General features: G+C 36.2%; 1 protein-coding gene across 2 annotated transcripts in view; it reads left to right on the plus strand.

Annotated features, from left to right (window-relative positions):
* Positions 1 to 13,833, plus strand: part of BEND6 (BEN domain containing 6) — a 49,209-nt gene that overhangs the window by 16,926 nt on the left and 18,450 nt on the right. For both annotated transcript variants that reach the window (XM_033103690.1, XM_033103689.1), the window contains exon 4: positions 4,462 to 4,639. In XM_033103690.1, the coding sequence (XP_032959581.1) occupies positions 4,462 to 4,639 (178 nt within the window). The remainder of the gene's footprint in view (positions 1 to 4,461; positions 4,640 to 13,833) is intronic.

Genomic DNA, 13,833 nt, shown 5'->3' on the forward strand with positions numbered 1-13,833 from the left:
ACAACCTTATGGATACATCATTTGGTACATCAGTTAATAGTATTATAATATACACCTCAATCTGTTTCTGATTTTTCAATCAACACTGTTTGTAACATGCATCTGTATTGCTATTATACAGTTGACCCATTGTGTCTAACTACTACATAGCACCATATTTTACTTATCCTATCCTCCGAGGATGAACACCTAGATTTCCTCCAACATCTTACTTCTACGAACAGTGACAAAATAAATATCATCATACATGTTCTTTTAACAGTGTGAGAATTTCTCGGGAATAAATATGCAGGAGGGTAATTTATGGCTTATAAGTTATATGTTTATTTCTAGTTCATTTTATCACTATTAAATTGATTTCCAAAATGTCCACATCAGTCTACAATGCCCAGCAGCCCAGCATGAGGGGTTCCTATATTTGCACTTAGTATTTATATCTATATTTCATATTTTTGGTAATTGATGAGGGAAAATGATATCTTGTTTCAGTTTGCTCATGCACATCTGGGGGGGCCCTTGGTTCCTTGAAGAGTAAAATAGTCACATGCTCTTGCAGGCTAGTGTTATGATTTCTTTAGCAATTTATTTTTTTCTCAAAAGTTAATAGTTTTCCAAACTATTTCACTTTGGTTTCATTGCAAGGAACTACAGCCAGAGATCTTATTGGGTCAAAAATAAGCCTGAAACTCTCCTCTTGTTATGACATCTATGCTTAGCCTCTTCTCTCTCCAACGTATGAAAGTTAACTAAAGGCCAAATGAAACAAAAAGCTTGAAGGTAACACACTGCATCTGATACTTCCCATGGGATGGATCTCAATGTCTAGCAGAGAACACTTAAAGAGAAGGTCTTGAGAAAGCCTTGAGGTAACAGTCTTAGGTCCAGCTATTTAGGTATAGAAGTAATTGGCTTTTTCAAACTTTGAAGATTTAACATTACTGGACTCGCAGTCAATTTAGATGGCAGGCTGCATTCTAAATGCAGATGGAAGGAGAACACCTTCCATCTCTGCAAACTGACCATCAGCAACAAGAAGTCACTGATACACACCAACATTCTTTCTTTTCCCAGACTCAGTAAGCACATGGTCTGCCTTCCAAGGTATCCCAGGTGACAGTTTTACCAAATATGTCACCAGGGTCTAACAAGAGTCAACAACTTTCCAGCATGTTATACCTGTGCTCCGATTGCCCACAATCTGACCTCTAAGTAATTCTAACATGTGTCAGGTTTGGGGTGTCCTACTTCTAGGTATGAAAATCTGGATTAGTTATCATGGATGTTGCAAAGTCCGTAACAAAGACCCAAATGTAACAGTGCTCAAAGAAGATAGAAGTTCATTTCCCTCACACATAATAGGAAAAGCAGCCAAGGGTTGCTATGGCAGCTCCATGATGTTAAGGATCCCTCTAATCCTGTTGATTGCCTTCCTCCACACACAGCCTGTATCTCTGGGTCTAAGGTGACCGCTCCAGCTGCCACCACCATGCCTTCCTCTCTACCAACAGAAAAAGGAGAATACAAGAGGAGAAGGTATCCGCGTTCCTTTTAAGGTCATGAAGCAGTAGTGGTATACATGGCTTCTATTCATATTTTATAGCGGTAATTTAGTCACATAGCTGCACTAAGCTGCTGCACAGGAGTCTGGGAAATGTAATCTGGCTGACAGCTACCTGCCCAGCTAAAAAGCTATTAGAAATTAGTCTCTTGTGGTTTTAGATTGTAAAAATGTCTTCTTTCAATCTGATATTGTCTATTAACTTTGTCTTCCACTGATGCTTACAAATGGATTAGCTTTTGCTTTATTTCATTTCTTTCTTAAAGGAACTTGTGAAAACTGGTAAGAACCAGACCATACATTCTAATTTTTTAAAATTACAGCGGGTCCCCTAATAACATCATTTCGTCCAGCATCATTTCATTATAATGTTGATGAGATGCCATAGGAACTCAACTCTTGTTTCTATCAATTAGCCTATGGTAAAATTGGTTTGGTTATATGTTATTTTGCTTAAAGTTGCAGAACTTACTGACAATGTTAAGTGAGGACTTACTGTACTTGCTATAGAACGATGGTCTCAATAGGCATTCTTCAGCTTAAAATAAAATCCTTCATTTCTATTTAATCAAATCCATTATTTTTTTCTATAGGGTTTATATATCTAGTGTCAGTACATTACCTACTTGCCCACATATGATAATAGTCATTTTCATTACCATTATGTATATATATGTCACCTACACACATATATCTAATTGTGAATATATGAAACATATATTTGTATATTTATAAAATAAGGAGTGATGTTAAATATATTCATTACAAATCATTCAAAATTATAATTGTATTTTCTATAACTGACCTTACCTGGCTTTCAGTTCTCCATCCCTGCTCGATAAGAAAGGGGGAAAAAAGCTTAAACTTGTCCATTCAAGTGAATGCCAGAGTGTTGTACTTTTTAAAAGTCCTTTTGAGCTATTAGTATAATTTCAATCACTTCAGGATTTAAGCCTTAATGGAGGCTAGATTCTTATCTTCCTCCACTTTCTTTTTGTTTTTTTCCCCTTGGAAATGATTCAAGTCTTCCGGAGTCTTACATATCATCCCAGCATTTGGGGAGGGATAGCTGGTCTTCTGCCCAGGTTCTAACCTTTCTGCCTGCTTTGTAGGTGTCTAGTAGTGTTACTATTGAGGTACAGCCAATCCTTCCAGGTCTTTTGGGAGTTCTATTGGCACCAACTGCTGAAGTTTGCCATCCTGGCACCAACTGCCATCTCACATAAGGTTCTGGCATCCTGTGGCCTCTCTGTCAACATACTATTTCTGCTTCACCAGTTTCGCCAGCACTTATCTACTTCCTCACCAGGGTGCAGGGACTGCTTGGATTCTCGAGGTGCTCTGCATAATCTCTGTGTAGTCTGGATGCTATCTCTGGTTCATTGGTCCAGACACTGATTTGGGCCATTTCTAATCTATGGCCCAGAGAGGCTCCAAGATGCCCTGATATTATGCTGGACACGGGGCCTCTTTAGGGAGTTTGTAATGGACTGAAAAGCAAGGAGGCAGCCCCACTGCTCTGGAATTGCCCCTTATTTATCTGGATGTTTCTATCATATACCCCTACCCCTGTGATCCTTCTCCATTCCCCCCAAGGGGCGAGGGCAGGAAGATCAAAGATGCTTGAATCGGATGTCCTATCACTCCAGTTCCTGATTCCCCAGGCTCCTCCCCCTGGCACCAGCCTGACTTTTCCCTTCCTGTGCGGCAGGAACTTTCTTTAGGTCATGCCTTTATCTCTTCTACTCTAAAGCTCTTTTTTAAAAACTTTATACTCAAAACTTCTGGGGTTTGGCACTTTATAAATTCCACTCTGTGCTCCCATTTTCCAGGTTTGGAGATACATGAGGTGTGATTAAAAAAAAAATACAGTGAATGTTTCAATTTTAAAAAATGTATTACAGTAAAAGACACATGGCCATTAATCCCCCTCAAAATACTCCCCTTCATTTCAAACACTTATCCCATCATACTTGCTACTTTCTGAAGCAGTTCTGGAAGTCCTCTTTCATGAGTATCTTATTTCGTCCTCCATCATGACAATGTTATGTGTCACACATCACTTCAGCAATTTCTGTCAAATAAAAACATTACAGTGTGTCCTCATTCACCTTATTCACCAGCTTTGGCGCCACTCGATTTCTGGCTCTTCCCCAACGTCAAAATGACCATGAAAGGAAAACATTTTGAATCAATTCAGGACATCGAGGCAGCCACAAGAGTGCAACTAAAGATACTTTATATATATGTATATATAAAGCTGATCAATATCTATATCTATGTATAGATATAGATATATAAAGATCAGCTTGGTAATTTGAGAAATTTCTTTTCTGCCTCAACACAACCTGAGTTTTACAACTCAAATGCATGTGTTTTCAGATTATTGTCTTGCTACTGACCTTAAAAACTATTTTTGAAACTATTGTTCTAGGTGAATCTTCTGTCTCCTTTCTCTGATGCAAAAAAAAAACCAAAATTGACCTCATGGCATCGGTGTCATCTCAATAGACAGGCTGTGAATGAGGAACGAGGGAGAAATGGAGGGTGGGACGAGTTACAGAGCTCTGAATGGTAGTCTCGCTAATTCTACTCTGTTACGCTCTTTTTCTACTTTGTGTTTCTCACTGAAGTTAGGCAGAAAGTCGAATCCTGATTTCTACTTTTCGTAAAACACGTGTATGAAACCTTGATGTTCTTCCCTTATTCCAAGTTCCCCAGGATAGTGGAAGACAAAGCTGAAGCTACATCACTAGTTAGGGCCCAGCTCCTCTCCTGGAGAGGAAGTGCGTGAGAGAACAGGAATTCGTAGGTCTGGTTACATCCCTTCAGCATACAGAACATGGAATAAAGCATGAAAGTCACTTTGAAGCTTTTCTTGTTGTGCACGCCTTATGTTCTAGAGAGACCCCTATTCGGGAAATGCCTTTCTGCCTGGTGAGAGCTCCAGCGAGGATGAACAGCCTTTAGAAGAATTGTCTAAGGAGGAATTGTGCACGAAAATAAAAAGCCTGAAACAAAAACTAACGAACACCCGGAAAGAAAACAGCCGACTTCGGCAGTCTTTGGTCATGCTTCAAGGTAAACTTTGAGAAAATTGACATTTTCAGATGAAAGGGAAAATACATAATGAGTGAAAAGTATTGCAAATCAGCTGTATGAAAAAGGAAATCAGGACCTTAGAGAAAAAAAAATCAAAGGTCACATTTTAAGAAAATCTATGATTACATAATTTAATACAGAAACACTCTATTGAAGCCTCTACTTTATTGCATAGAAAATTTTAGATCTCCCTACAAAATACCAAATGTTGTATTCATTTAACAATGTTTAATGGACATTTATTGAGCATTTAATATAGACCACTCACTGGTAGGCCCAGGAGAAAAAAGTTTAGTAAAACAAAACAAATATGTTAAGGTGTTCATGATACACTTATCTCAATCCCCTCTGCTAAGGAAAGCACTAGAAAATGGGGCCTGTTCTAATCCATTATAGACCCAATAGAATTAAAGATTCCATATATTAAATTTTAATTTTGAGGTTAGGAAGAGTGGTTTGGGAAAACAATCATTTTACTGAAGACTTATAAAGGAGAAAGTTCAGCCTAAGCAAATTAAAAACCACTTGGCATAATGCCTTTTTGTAGGATTCTATATTGTTTAAAGTGTTTACTTTTCAAAAATAATGTTTCCTACTTGTAGTTAAGCACCCTGCACTATTTTATACAGCTCTATATTTGGCAATTATACCCTAAGTTGGGCAGCATTCGCAAATACGCAGAACACTTTGAAATAAATCGCTCTAGCTGGTGTGTGCAGAATGAGTACAAGTAACACAAGAAAGGAAGTGAGGAAGAACTCGAAAGGTACTGCAGTCATCCATGCTTAACATGATGGCAGCCTAGGGCAATGGTGATGGAAATACACAGGACAGTTCTGATATTTCTCGAGGCAGAAACGATAGGAGACAGATGGAACATGATGTTGAGCGAGGCTGACAGAGTAATGGTTTACATGCTTTTCTTGGACTATTTGTTAAATTGAAGACTTCATAACTGTAAGTAGAAACAGCTGCATGTGAATGGAAATAAGATGTTTATAACAAGCTATTATCTCTTTATTTTTTCAACTTTAAATATTGCCTTTTTATAACTGATGGCTTTCTCCCGTGAGGTTTTTGTGAGTTTTTTAAAAAACCAGATAATTCTCATTTTTATATAATCTGTTCCAGAATTTAGAATAAGCTGAAAAGCTAGTTTATAAAGTTAACATAAATTGCTGGTTAAAAGTACTGATTTTGGACTTACAGACCTCGCTTTGAATCCCACTCTGCTTATTAGCTAGTTATACAACTTTGACCATGAGGGCACAATAAAATGTTGTGCCCTCAGCCCCAGCTTCAATTTTCTTATCTGTAAAATGGGGGCAATATATCATTTCTTTGTTGTTATGAGGATTGAACGAGATAAATGAAACAAATTACCAGTGCCTGGTACATGATAGGTGCTCAGTAATGGTAGTTATTGTTATTGTCTGTTTTTATTGACAGCATTTAACATATCATCCCCCCAAAAGAATTTATAGACCAATTTTTTTTTATAAATATACGTGAAAAAAATCTAAATGAAAGAGTAGCCAATCAGTTTCAATAGTATATGAAAAGAATCACTTGCTGTGACCAGTTTTTTCTCTTCCTAAACTCCTGGATTACCAATTAATTTTCCCCTCTCCAGCCAACTTCCCACACCTCCTCCCTTATGGTCACTCTCACTTGATGGCTTCACTTCTACTTCATTGAGAAATTGGAGGATATAAAGAGACTGTCATCTCCCTACACCTGTGTTTATATGTTCCACTTTCTCTCCTGTCTCTCACAAATGACATACTCTCTTGTCCAGCCAAAGGCAATAACTCCATCTATGCACCAGATCCCATCCCATCTAATCTAGAACATAGCTCCAATGATTCTTGCTCCTCTCTCCTGCACCATCAAGTTTTTCTTCTCTAATGAATCATTTCCATTAGCATCAGACGTACTATTCTTTCTCCCATTAAAAAACAAAAACCTCTTTCAAACCATTTGTTTCTCCGAAGACTTCCACCCTATTTCTCTCCTTCCGTTTGTAGGAAAACTACTTAAATGACTTGACTCTACACAACGTGTTCAATTTTTCCCCTTTTATTCTCTTTGAATTTTAAAGGAAAGGAATTGTGAATAATATTTACATCACTAAAATAATGTAAACACCATATTTATTGAACTAACATTTGTGTTACCACTATACTGGGATGACAGAAAAAGGAGAAGATTGTGCATATGTTTTCATTTGAGTACTATGTGTGTGTGCCTGTGTGGCTGGGGAGAAAGAATAAAAGGATCTACATAGTTACATTACATAGTTGAACATCAATAAATAAGTATATGAATCTGAAAAACTCAATAAATCCAGAGGGTGCCTTAAAAATTTTAAGAAACGAAAAAACTGTATTAAAATTGTAATACTCAATATATATCGATAACAAAAGATGAATACAAGACACGTTTGACTTAAGCAATTACAAAAGGTGCTCAAAATGGTTACCAACAGCGTAATTTTAATACAGTTTTTTTCCTTTCTTAAAATGTGTATACATTTTTTGGCACCCTCTATAGCTGTATGTGTATATTATTATTTAAGACTAGAACGGTAACTAGCAGAAGAAACAGTTAAATGGATTGGAAGTGGTAGCCTCTAGGAGTGATAATCAAGGGCGTTAGTGATAAGGCAAAGGACTACTGTTTTTCATTATAAGTCTTATTTTATTTTAAAAATAACAAATGCTCGGTGCATAATAGATGCTCCAAATCTGCTAGCTGCCATTTTTTTAAATCAGTAATTTCCTTACACGTAGATCAAAAATTGCTAGTTACATTCCTCAAAGAAAGAAAAAAAGAATCGAGTCATAGTAATTACAAACTCTACAATATCTAGTAATTATGCTAACAAAAATTGTGTGGGTTCTAGGTAGAAAAATTGAAAACTGAGCAGAGAAATATACAAACCTAAATAAATGGAGAGACATTTCACATCCCAAAATAACTAATAGTTTGAATGGAATCCCAATCAAAATACCAATGATTGTTTTGTTCGTTTGTTTGTTTGTTGTAATTTGACAATAATTAGTCTAAACTTAACCCGAAAAATAAATAGGCCAAATCAATTAAGAACAATTTGAAAAAGAATATGAGGACATAACTTGTCAACATTAAATCATATGAAGTTCTAAAAATTCAAACCCTGCCTCTACCACCTACTAGCTGTGTAATCTTGTGCAAGTTGTTTAACCATTCGGTGCCTCAGTTTCCTCATCTCAAAAATGGAAATAATAAAAGTAATTACCTGGGTAAAGCATTCAGAACAGAGCCTAGTGATAGCAAATGCTATATAAGTTTTGCTGTTATGGTGTTCGCTATCACAAGTCATCAGGGCCAGCTTCGTGGTGTGTCACTTGTGCAGTTACACAGGACCCTGCTCTTAGGAAGACCCGACAAAGTGGTTAACGGCTCTGCTGCTACCATATTAAAACTCGTAAGACATTTTGGACAAGAAGTCCTGCATTTTCATTTAGCAATGGGCCTGGTAATTTACGTAGCAAGTCCTGCAAGTCAGTTAGTAAAAGGATGACTTATTCAATAATCCCCGGGGGGGTGGGGGGAGATGGCCAGTTCAAGTTAGGTTCTCATTTCACCCCATGTGGCATACCAAAAACATCACTATAGTTTAAATGGAAACTCTGTGTTCTGAATTGAAATGGAAAACACCTGTTTAAACACATGATGAATTTTATCTTTAAAAATTAATAATAAATGTTTTCTAATATTCACTAATTAAGCCTACAAACAAGAACCCGTAGCGAAGAACACTCCTAGCACCTAGATATGGCCATGTAATACCATTGTGCAACCCTGTATGGCATAATGAATCAAAGCAGTGATCATCAGTGATTGCTAATATCACACAAAAGTAACCATGCATTAAATGCCACCTAGTGGAGGTCAAAACACTACCTAAATCTGATCAAGCCTTTACACCTAACTACTAGTTTACAACTAATACAGGGAACCTGAGAATATGTTAAACACCACTTAAGGGGTGTAATCTCAGGCCATGGGAAACCTGCAGGACAAATGAGCCAGTTTCTTCAACTAATAAATTGCAAGGAAAAACTAGGAGAGGGAGAGGAAACTTACAGTTTAGATGAGAGACAACAACCAATTGTAATGTACGGACCTTATTTGAATCCTGATTCCGACTTTAACAAAATCAGACATTTGGAGAAATTCGAACATTTACTAGGTGTTTTTAATGTTATTAAGGAGCTATTGTTAAGTATTTCTGGCTGTGACAATGGTGTTTCAGTTATACTTTTAAAATTTCTTACCTTTTAGAGATACATATGGAAGTAGTTATAAATGAAATGAGATAATGCCTGTCATTTGGTTCAAGTAATCGTAAGGGTGGGGAGGAAGTGGATAGGAGTATAGATGCAACAAGATGGCTGTGAGTTGGAACTGGCGGATGGGCATATGAGTGTTTACTATTTTTGTGTTTAAACTTTTTCATTAGAAGTTCAACATATATCTCTGGGGGGAAACACTTACTGTAAAAAGATGTTTAAACTATACAAACTATATGGGGAAATAGTTAACTGATCTGAATGATGAATGACTTTTTGCACATAAAATAAATGGGTAATATACTAAAGAAAAGACTGCTACTTTACCTAAAACTAAAAATGCATGTGGTGTGCTTCAAAAAGAAACCTTAACATTAAGGTTTAAAATTAACACTCTAAGAAAAATACTTGCAACTTGTAACAAATAAAAGGTTAGAATGCTTAATATGTAAGGGAGTTAATAATAGCTAACATATTGTGTCTATAATGCACTAGCCATTCTTATAAGCACTTTACAAAAATCTTTTAAGTTCTTATAAAATAGAAAAAGTACTAATATTCCATGGTCCAATACATAATTCATGGAAGTTCAAATAATCATAAACAAATAAATATATATTTAACTTCACAATAATCAAATAATTGCAATTTAAATTGTACCAAGATTTTAACCTATCAAAATAGTGAAGATTGTTGTTAGTGATTAATACCTGTTATTGAGAGTACAGTGAAATAGCCCATTTCTTACGTTGCTGGTGGGAGTGTAAGTTGGAAGAATCATTCCGGAGAGTAATTCAGCAATATCGAGTCTTGAAAACATTTATTTCTGTGACCCTATTATTATCCTTTCAGGAATTTATAGCATTGAGGTGATCAGAGATACATATGAAGACATATGGGTTAAGCAGTTCATCAGAGTTTTGTTTGTAATAAAGAAAAATTGGAAGCAAACTAAATTCCAAAAAGATTTTTTAATAAAAAACATTTAAGTAAATTATACAATATCCATACCTTGGAATGTTAGGGAACCATTAAAGTCATGTTTTCAAGTGGCAAATAACCCATCAACAGGTGAATGGGCACATTCATTGTGGAGTAGACATATAATTGAATATTAGTCAACAACAAAAACTAAAAATGAATAACTGAGCAGCATGAATGAATCTCAAAACATTACGCAGAGGAAAAAAAAAGTCAGACAAAAAGAGGAGAATGTATACTGTTTGAATCCATTTACATGGAATTCAAGAACAGGTAAAATTTACCTCTGGTAAAGAAAGATGTCAGATCAGTGGTTGTCTCTGAAGCAAGTCCAGGGACTGAGTTAGAAGGGACATGAGGCCATTTTCTGACAGGATGGAAATGTTCTATATTTTCATGAGTGTGCATTAACCAAGTGTATCCTTTTGTCAGACTCATTTCCCTTTACCTACTTAAGTTCCACTAAGACTTCGTGTAAGATCTTGCCTTGGACGATGTGTAAATTAGACCTCAAAACTCATATTTTCCAAGAAGATTTGATAAAACAGGAAAAATATTCACCTTACAGACAGTGCTAATTGGAAAACAGAACCATAATACAATGCTTTATATACAGTATGGTCTTAATTGTGTAAAAGAAAATACATGCGTATAGACAGATACAAAGATAGAAATGACAAGAAGGATATATTCCAATGAACAGGTACAAATTTCATTATTAGAAAACGCAGTAAATAGCCTTGAAGCGTCACTTTATACCAAATTCCCCTTTTCTCTTTGCATTCTAGCTTTGGCCTTCCTGCAGTTTCTCAAATACAGAACTTGTGTTTCCTAGTATGTCTCTGATGACCTCCTTCTTCTCTCCAGCTATTTAATTCCTTCTCAGCCTTTAGCTCTCAGATCAGTCCTGACCTCCCCAAAGAAGCCTTCCATGCCTCTCCCCTCCCCAGGATGGGCCAAGCCCATTACACTTTCCTTTGTGGCACTTATTAACCTAAAAATAAAAGACCAAAGTGAGAGACAACAAGCATTTACTTAAGATCCAAAACACAGCTATTCAGGAAGCACTGATTCAGGCAGAAACCCAAATGGTGTTCCAATCGGAAAGTGAAGGCAAAGGGTGTTTATGAAAAAGAGAATGGGTACAATTACATGCATAGAAATAAGGAAATTTTACACATGCAATTAAGCTAAAATAGTGATGCTAATTCTAAAGAATATTTTTTATTTTCAGTCTGGTGATGATAAAATCTGCTCTCTTGTTATCTTTGCAAACAGTTGTTCGGGATCTATACTGCTTTAGGCCAGTCCAAAGGTTATTTTTTCCAGTCTTAACATTCCACAAGTTTGAGGAGTAAGATGTGCAAAGCGGTGACTCTAGGATGGTGGCTCCCGCTCATTTGAAAGTGGCTCCAGTTATGTTATTTTTTACATACTTTACAACTATAATTTTTCATTTCTTTGCATGGACCTTGAGTTAGCCAAACTGCACTGTCCTCTAGACTGCCAAATCTGCCTCAGACTTCTGATGCCAACCCCAAGTTCAGGGGTTTTCCAAAACCATCCTCCGTTTCAATAGTTTACTAAAGACACTCACAACGCACTGAAATCTATTATACTCATGGTTCATTTATGACCAGGAAAGAATACAAATTAGAACCAGCCAAAGGTGGAAGAGACATAGGGCAGAGTCTGGGCAGTTTCCAAATGTGAAGCTTCTGCTGTCCTCAGGATACATTACCCTCCTAGCATTTATGTGTGACAATATGCATGGAATATTCTCTCTCCTGGAGCTCACCTGAGCTCTGGTGTTCAAAGTTTTTAGTGAGGATTCATTATGTAGAGGTAACTGACTGACTGATTGATTGATTGATTGCCTATGTGGTTGAACTCAGTCTCTAAATCTTTCTGGCTTTCTGGCTATGGCCAGCTTCTACCCTAAGGCTATTGGGTGTGATTGTTCCCACCCCAACAGCTTAGCATAAACTATAAGGTGTGGTCTGAGGGCCTCACCAGGACTAAGAAAGACACGCCTGTCCTTGGAAATTTCCAAGGGTTCAGAGATTACTTTCTAGGAATTTGGGGTCAGGAGGGTTAGGATAGAGACCTCACTTTGAGCAGGCCAAATTCTTACTATACAGCATGCTGATGTAAATAATGCCCCCCACCCCCTCTCAGTTCCAAAAAGCTAGAATCACATCTGATTTTGCTCTCAGTTTCATCCCTCGCACCTAACATAGTGGTTGGCAAATGTTGAGAGTCTGCATAATATAGTACAGTTGACCCTTGAACAATGCAGGGTTTAGGGGTACTGACCCTCCCCCCATGCAGTCAAAAATCAACATATAACTTTTGACTCCCCCAAAAACTTAACTACTAATAGCCTACCATTGACTGGGAGCCTTACTGATAACATAAAGTCGATGAACACATATTTTGAATATTACATGTATTATATGCATTCATGACATACCTAACTTTTTTCTGAATGTTTCTAGGCTACATGGTTCGAGTTTTTTCAAATTGTAACAAGTCTCCAAAACATGTTCCAATATATTTATTGAAAAAAATCCTCATGTAAGTGGACCCATGTAATTCAAACTCGTGTTGTTCAAGGGTCAACTGTAGTTGATAGCATGAAATTGGCAGTCTGAATTTGAATCTTTGTCTCTCTTTTCACTGAGTCGAGCCTGTACGGGTGATTTAAACTTTCATTGCCTAATTGTCCTCATCTGTAAATCGGGGATGATGATTATACTTATCTCAGAGACTTACAATAAGGATTAAATAAATGAACATGAGTAAAGTCACCAGAATAGTGCCTGGCACAGAGCAAAAGCTAGATAAGTGCTTAATATTATTAAATGCTCAATAAATAATCACTGATTGAATAAGTGTCTGGCACATGAGAGATGCTTAATAAATATTAATTGAAAGAATATAAAATAAGATTTTCTTTAGTAGATTTTCTTCTTTTTCTACTAATATAGTACCAGATGTATTGATTTGGACATGTCATCAATGTATGTGATTTTTCAGCTCTCAAATCAAGTATTATACTAAAAGTTATAGTTCAATAATATGCTTAAGATAAGTACAAAAAAAGTTTCAGAGTCTTTTTCCCCACCCCCAGTAGGCAGTACCCTCAACCATAGAGTGAGGAGTTGCAGTAGATAGGGTTCAAGGTGACTTCCAACTCCAACAAAATGTTATTTGTCCTTAGGAAACAAACTAAATATAACACCAGAGAAGACCATTTTACATGGAGGCATGAAACCTTTGAATGTGTAAGTTTCCATTTAAAAAAGGAACAAAGAGAACATTCAGTTGACTACTAAAATTTACCTTCAATATGTGAAAACATAGGTTTGAATTGTGGCAATGACTTTTTATTAATTTGATAAAATTTGACTCCCTCGCAAACAACACACAAAGGTCATAGAAAATTTATTTTAATATGTGAGAAATGGTTAATTTTATCTTATCAGTTAAGCTGGCCTAATGTAAGTATCTGGAAGGTGATTGATCATAGAATCAGTAATGTCTACAACGAAGAGATTAAATACCTTCAGATAATACTATTAGCAGTTAGAAAAAAGAATCAACTTTTTAAAACTGTTTTTAGTTATGATGTAAAGTATACACGTTTAAATGCAAGCACCAAATGTTTTAAAATTGATTTTTTATTATGAAGCAATTATCAAATTATTTAATAATAATAAGTAAATATATTCCAACCACTCCTCTTACCATGTTTATTTTTCAAAGGTAGCAAATGTTACCAATTTGTTCCATGTATTTCTATGCATATCTACCCAATAAAAATAAATACATATGCCCATTGTTAAAAGTATT

Source organism: Rhinolophus ferrumequinum, chromosome 3, assembly GCF_004115265.2.
Source record: "Rhinolophus ferrumequinum isolate MPI-CBG mRhiFer1 chromosome 3, mRhiFer1_v1.p, whole genome shotgun sequence".
Taxonomy (NCBI): domain Eukaryota; kingdom Metazoa; phylum Chordata; class Mammalia; order Chiroptera; family Rhinolophidae; genus Rhinolophus; species Rhinolophus ferrumequinum.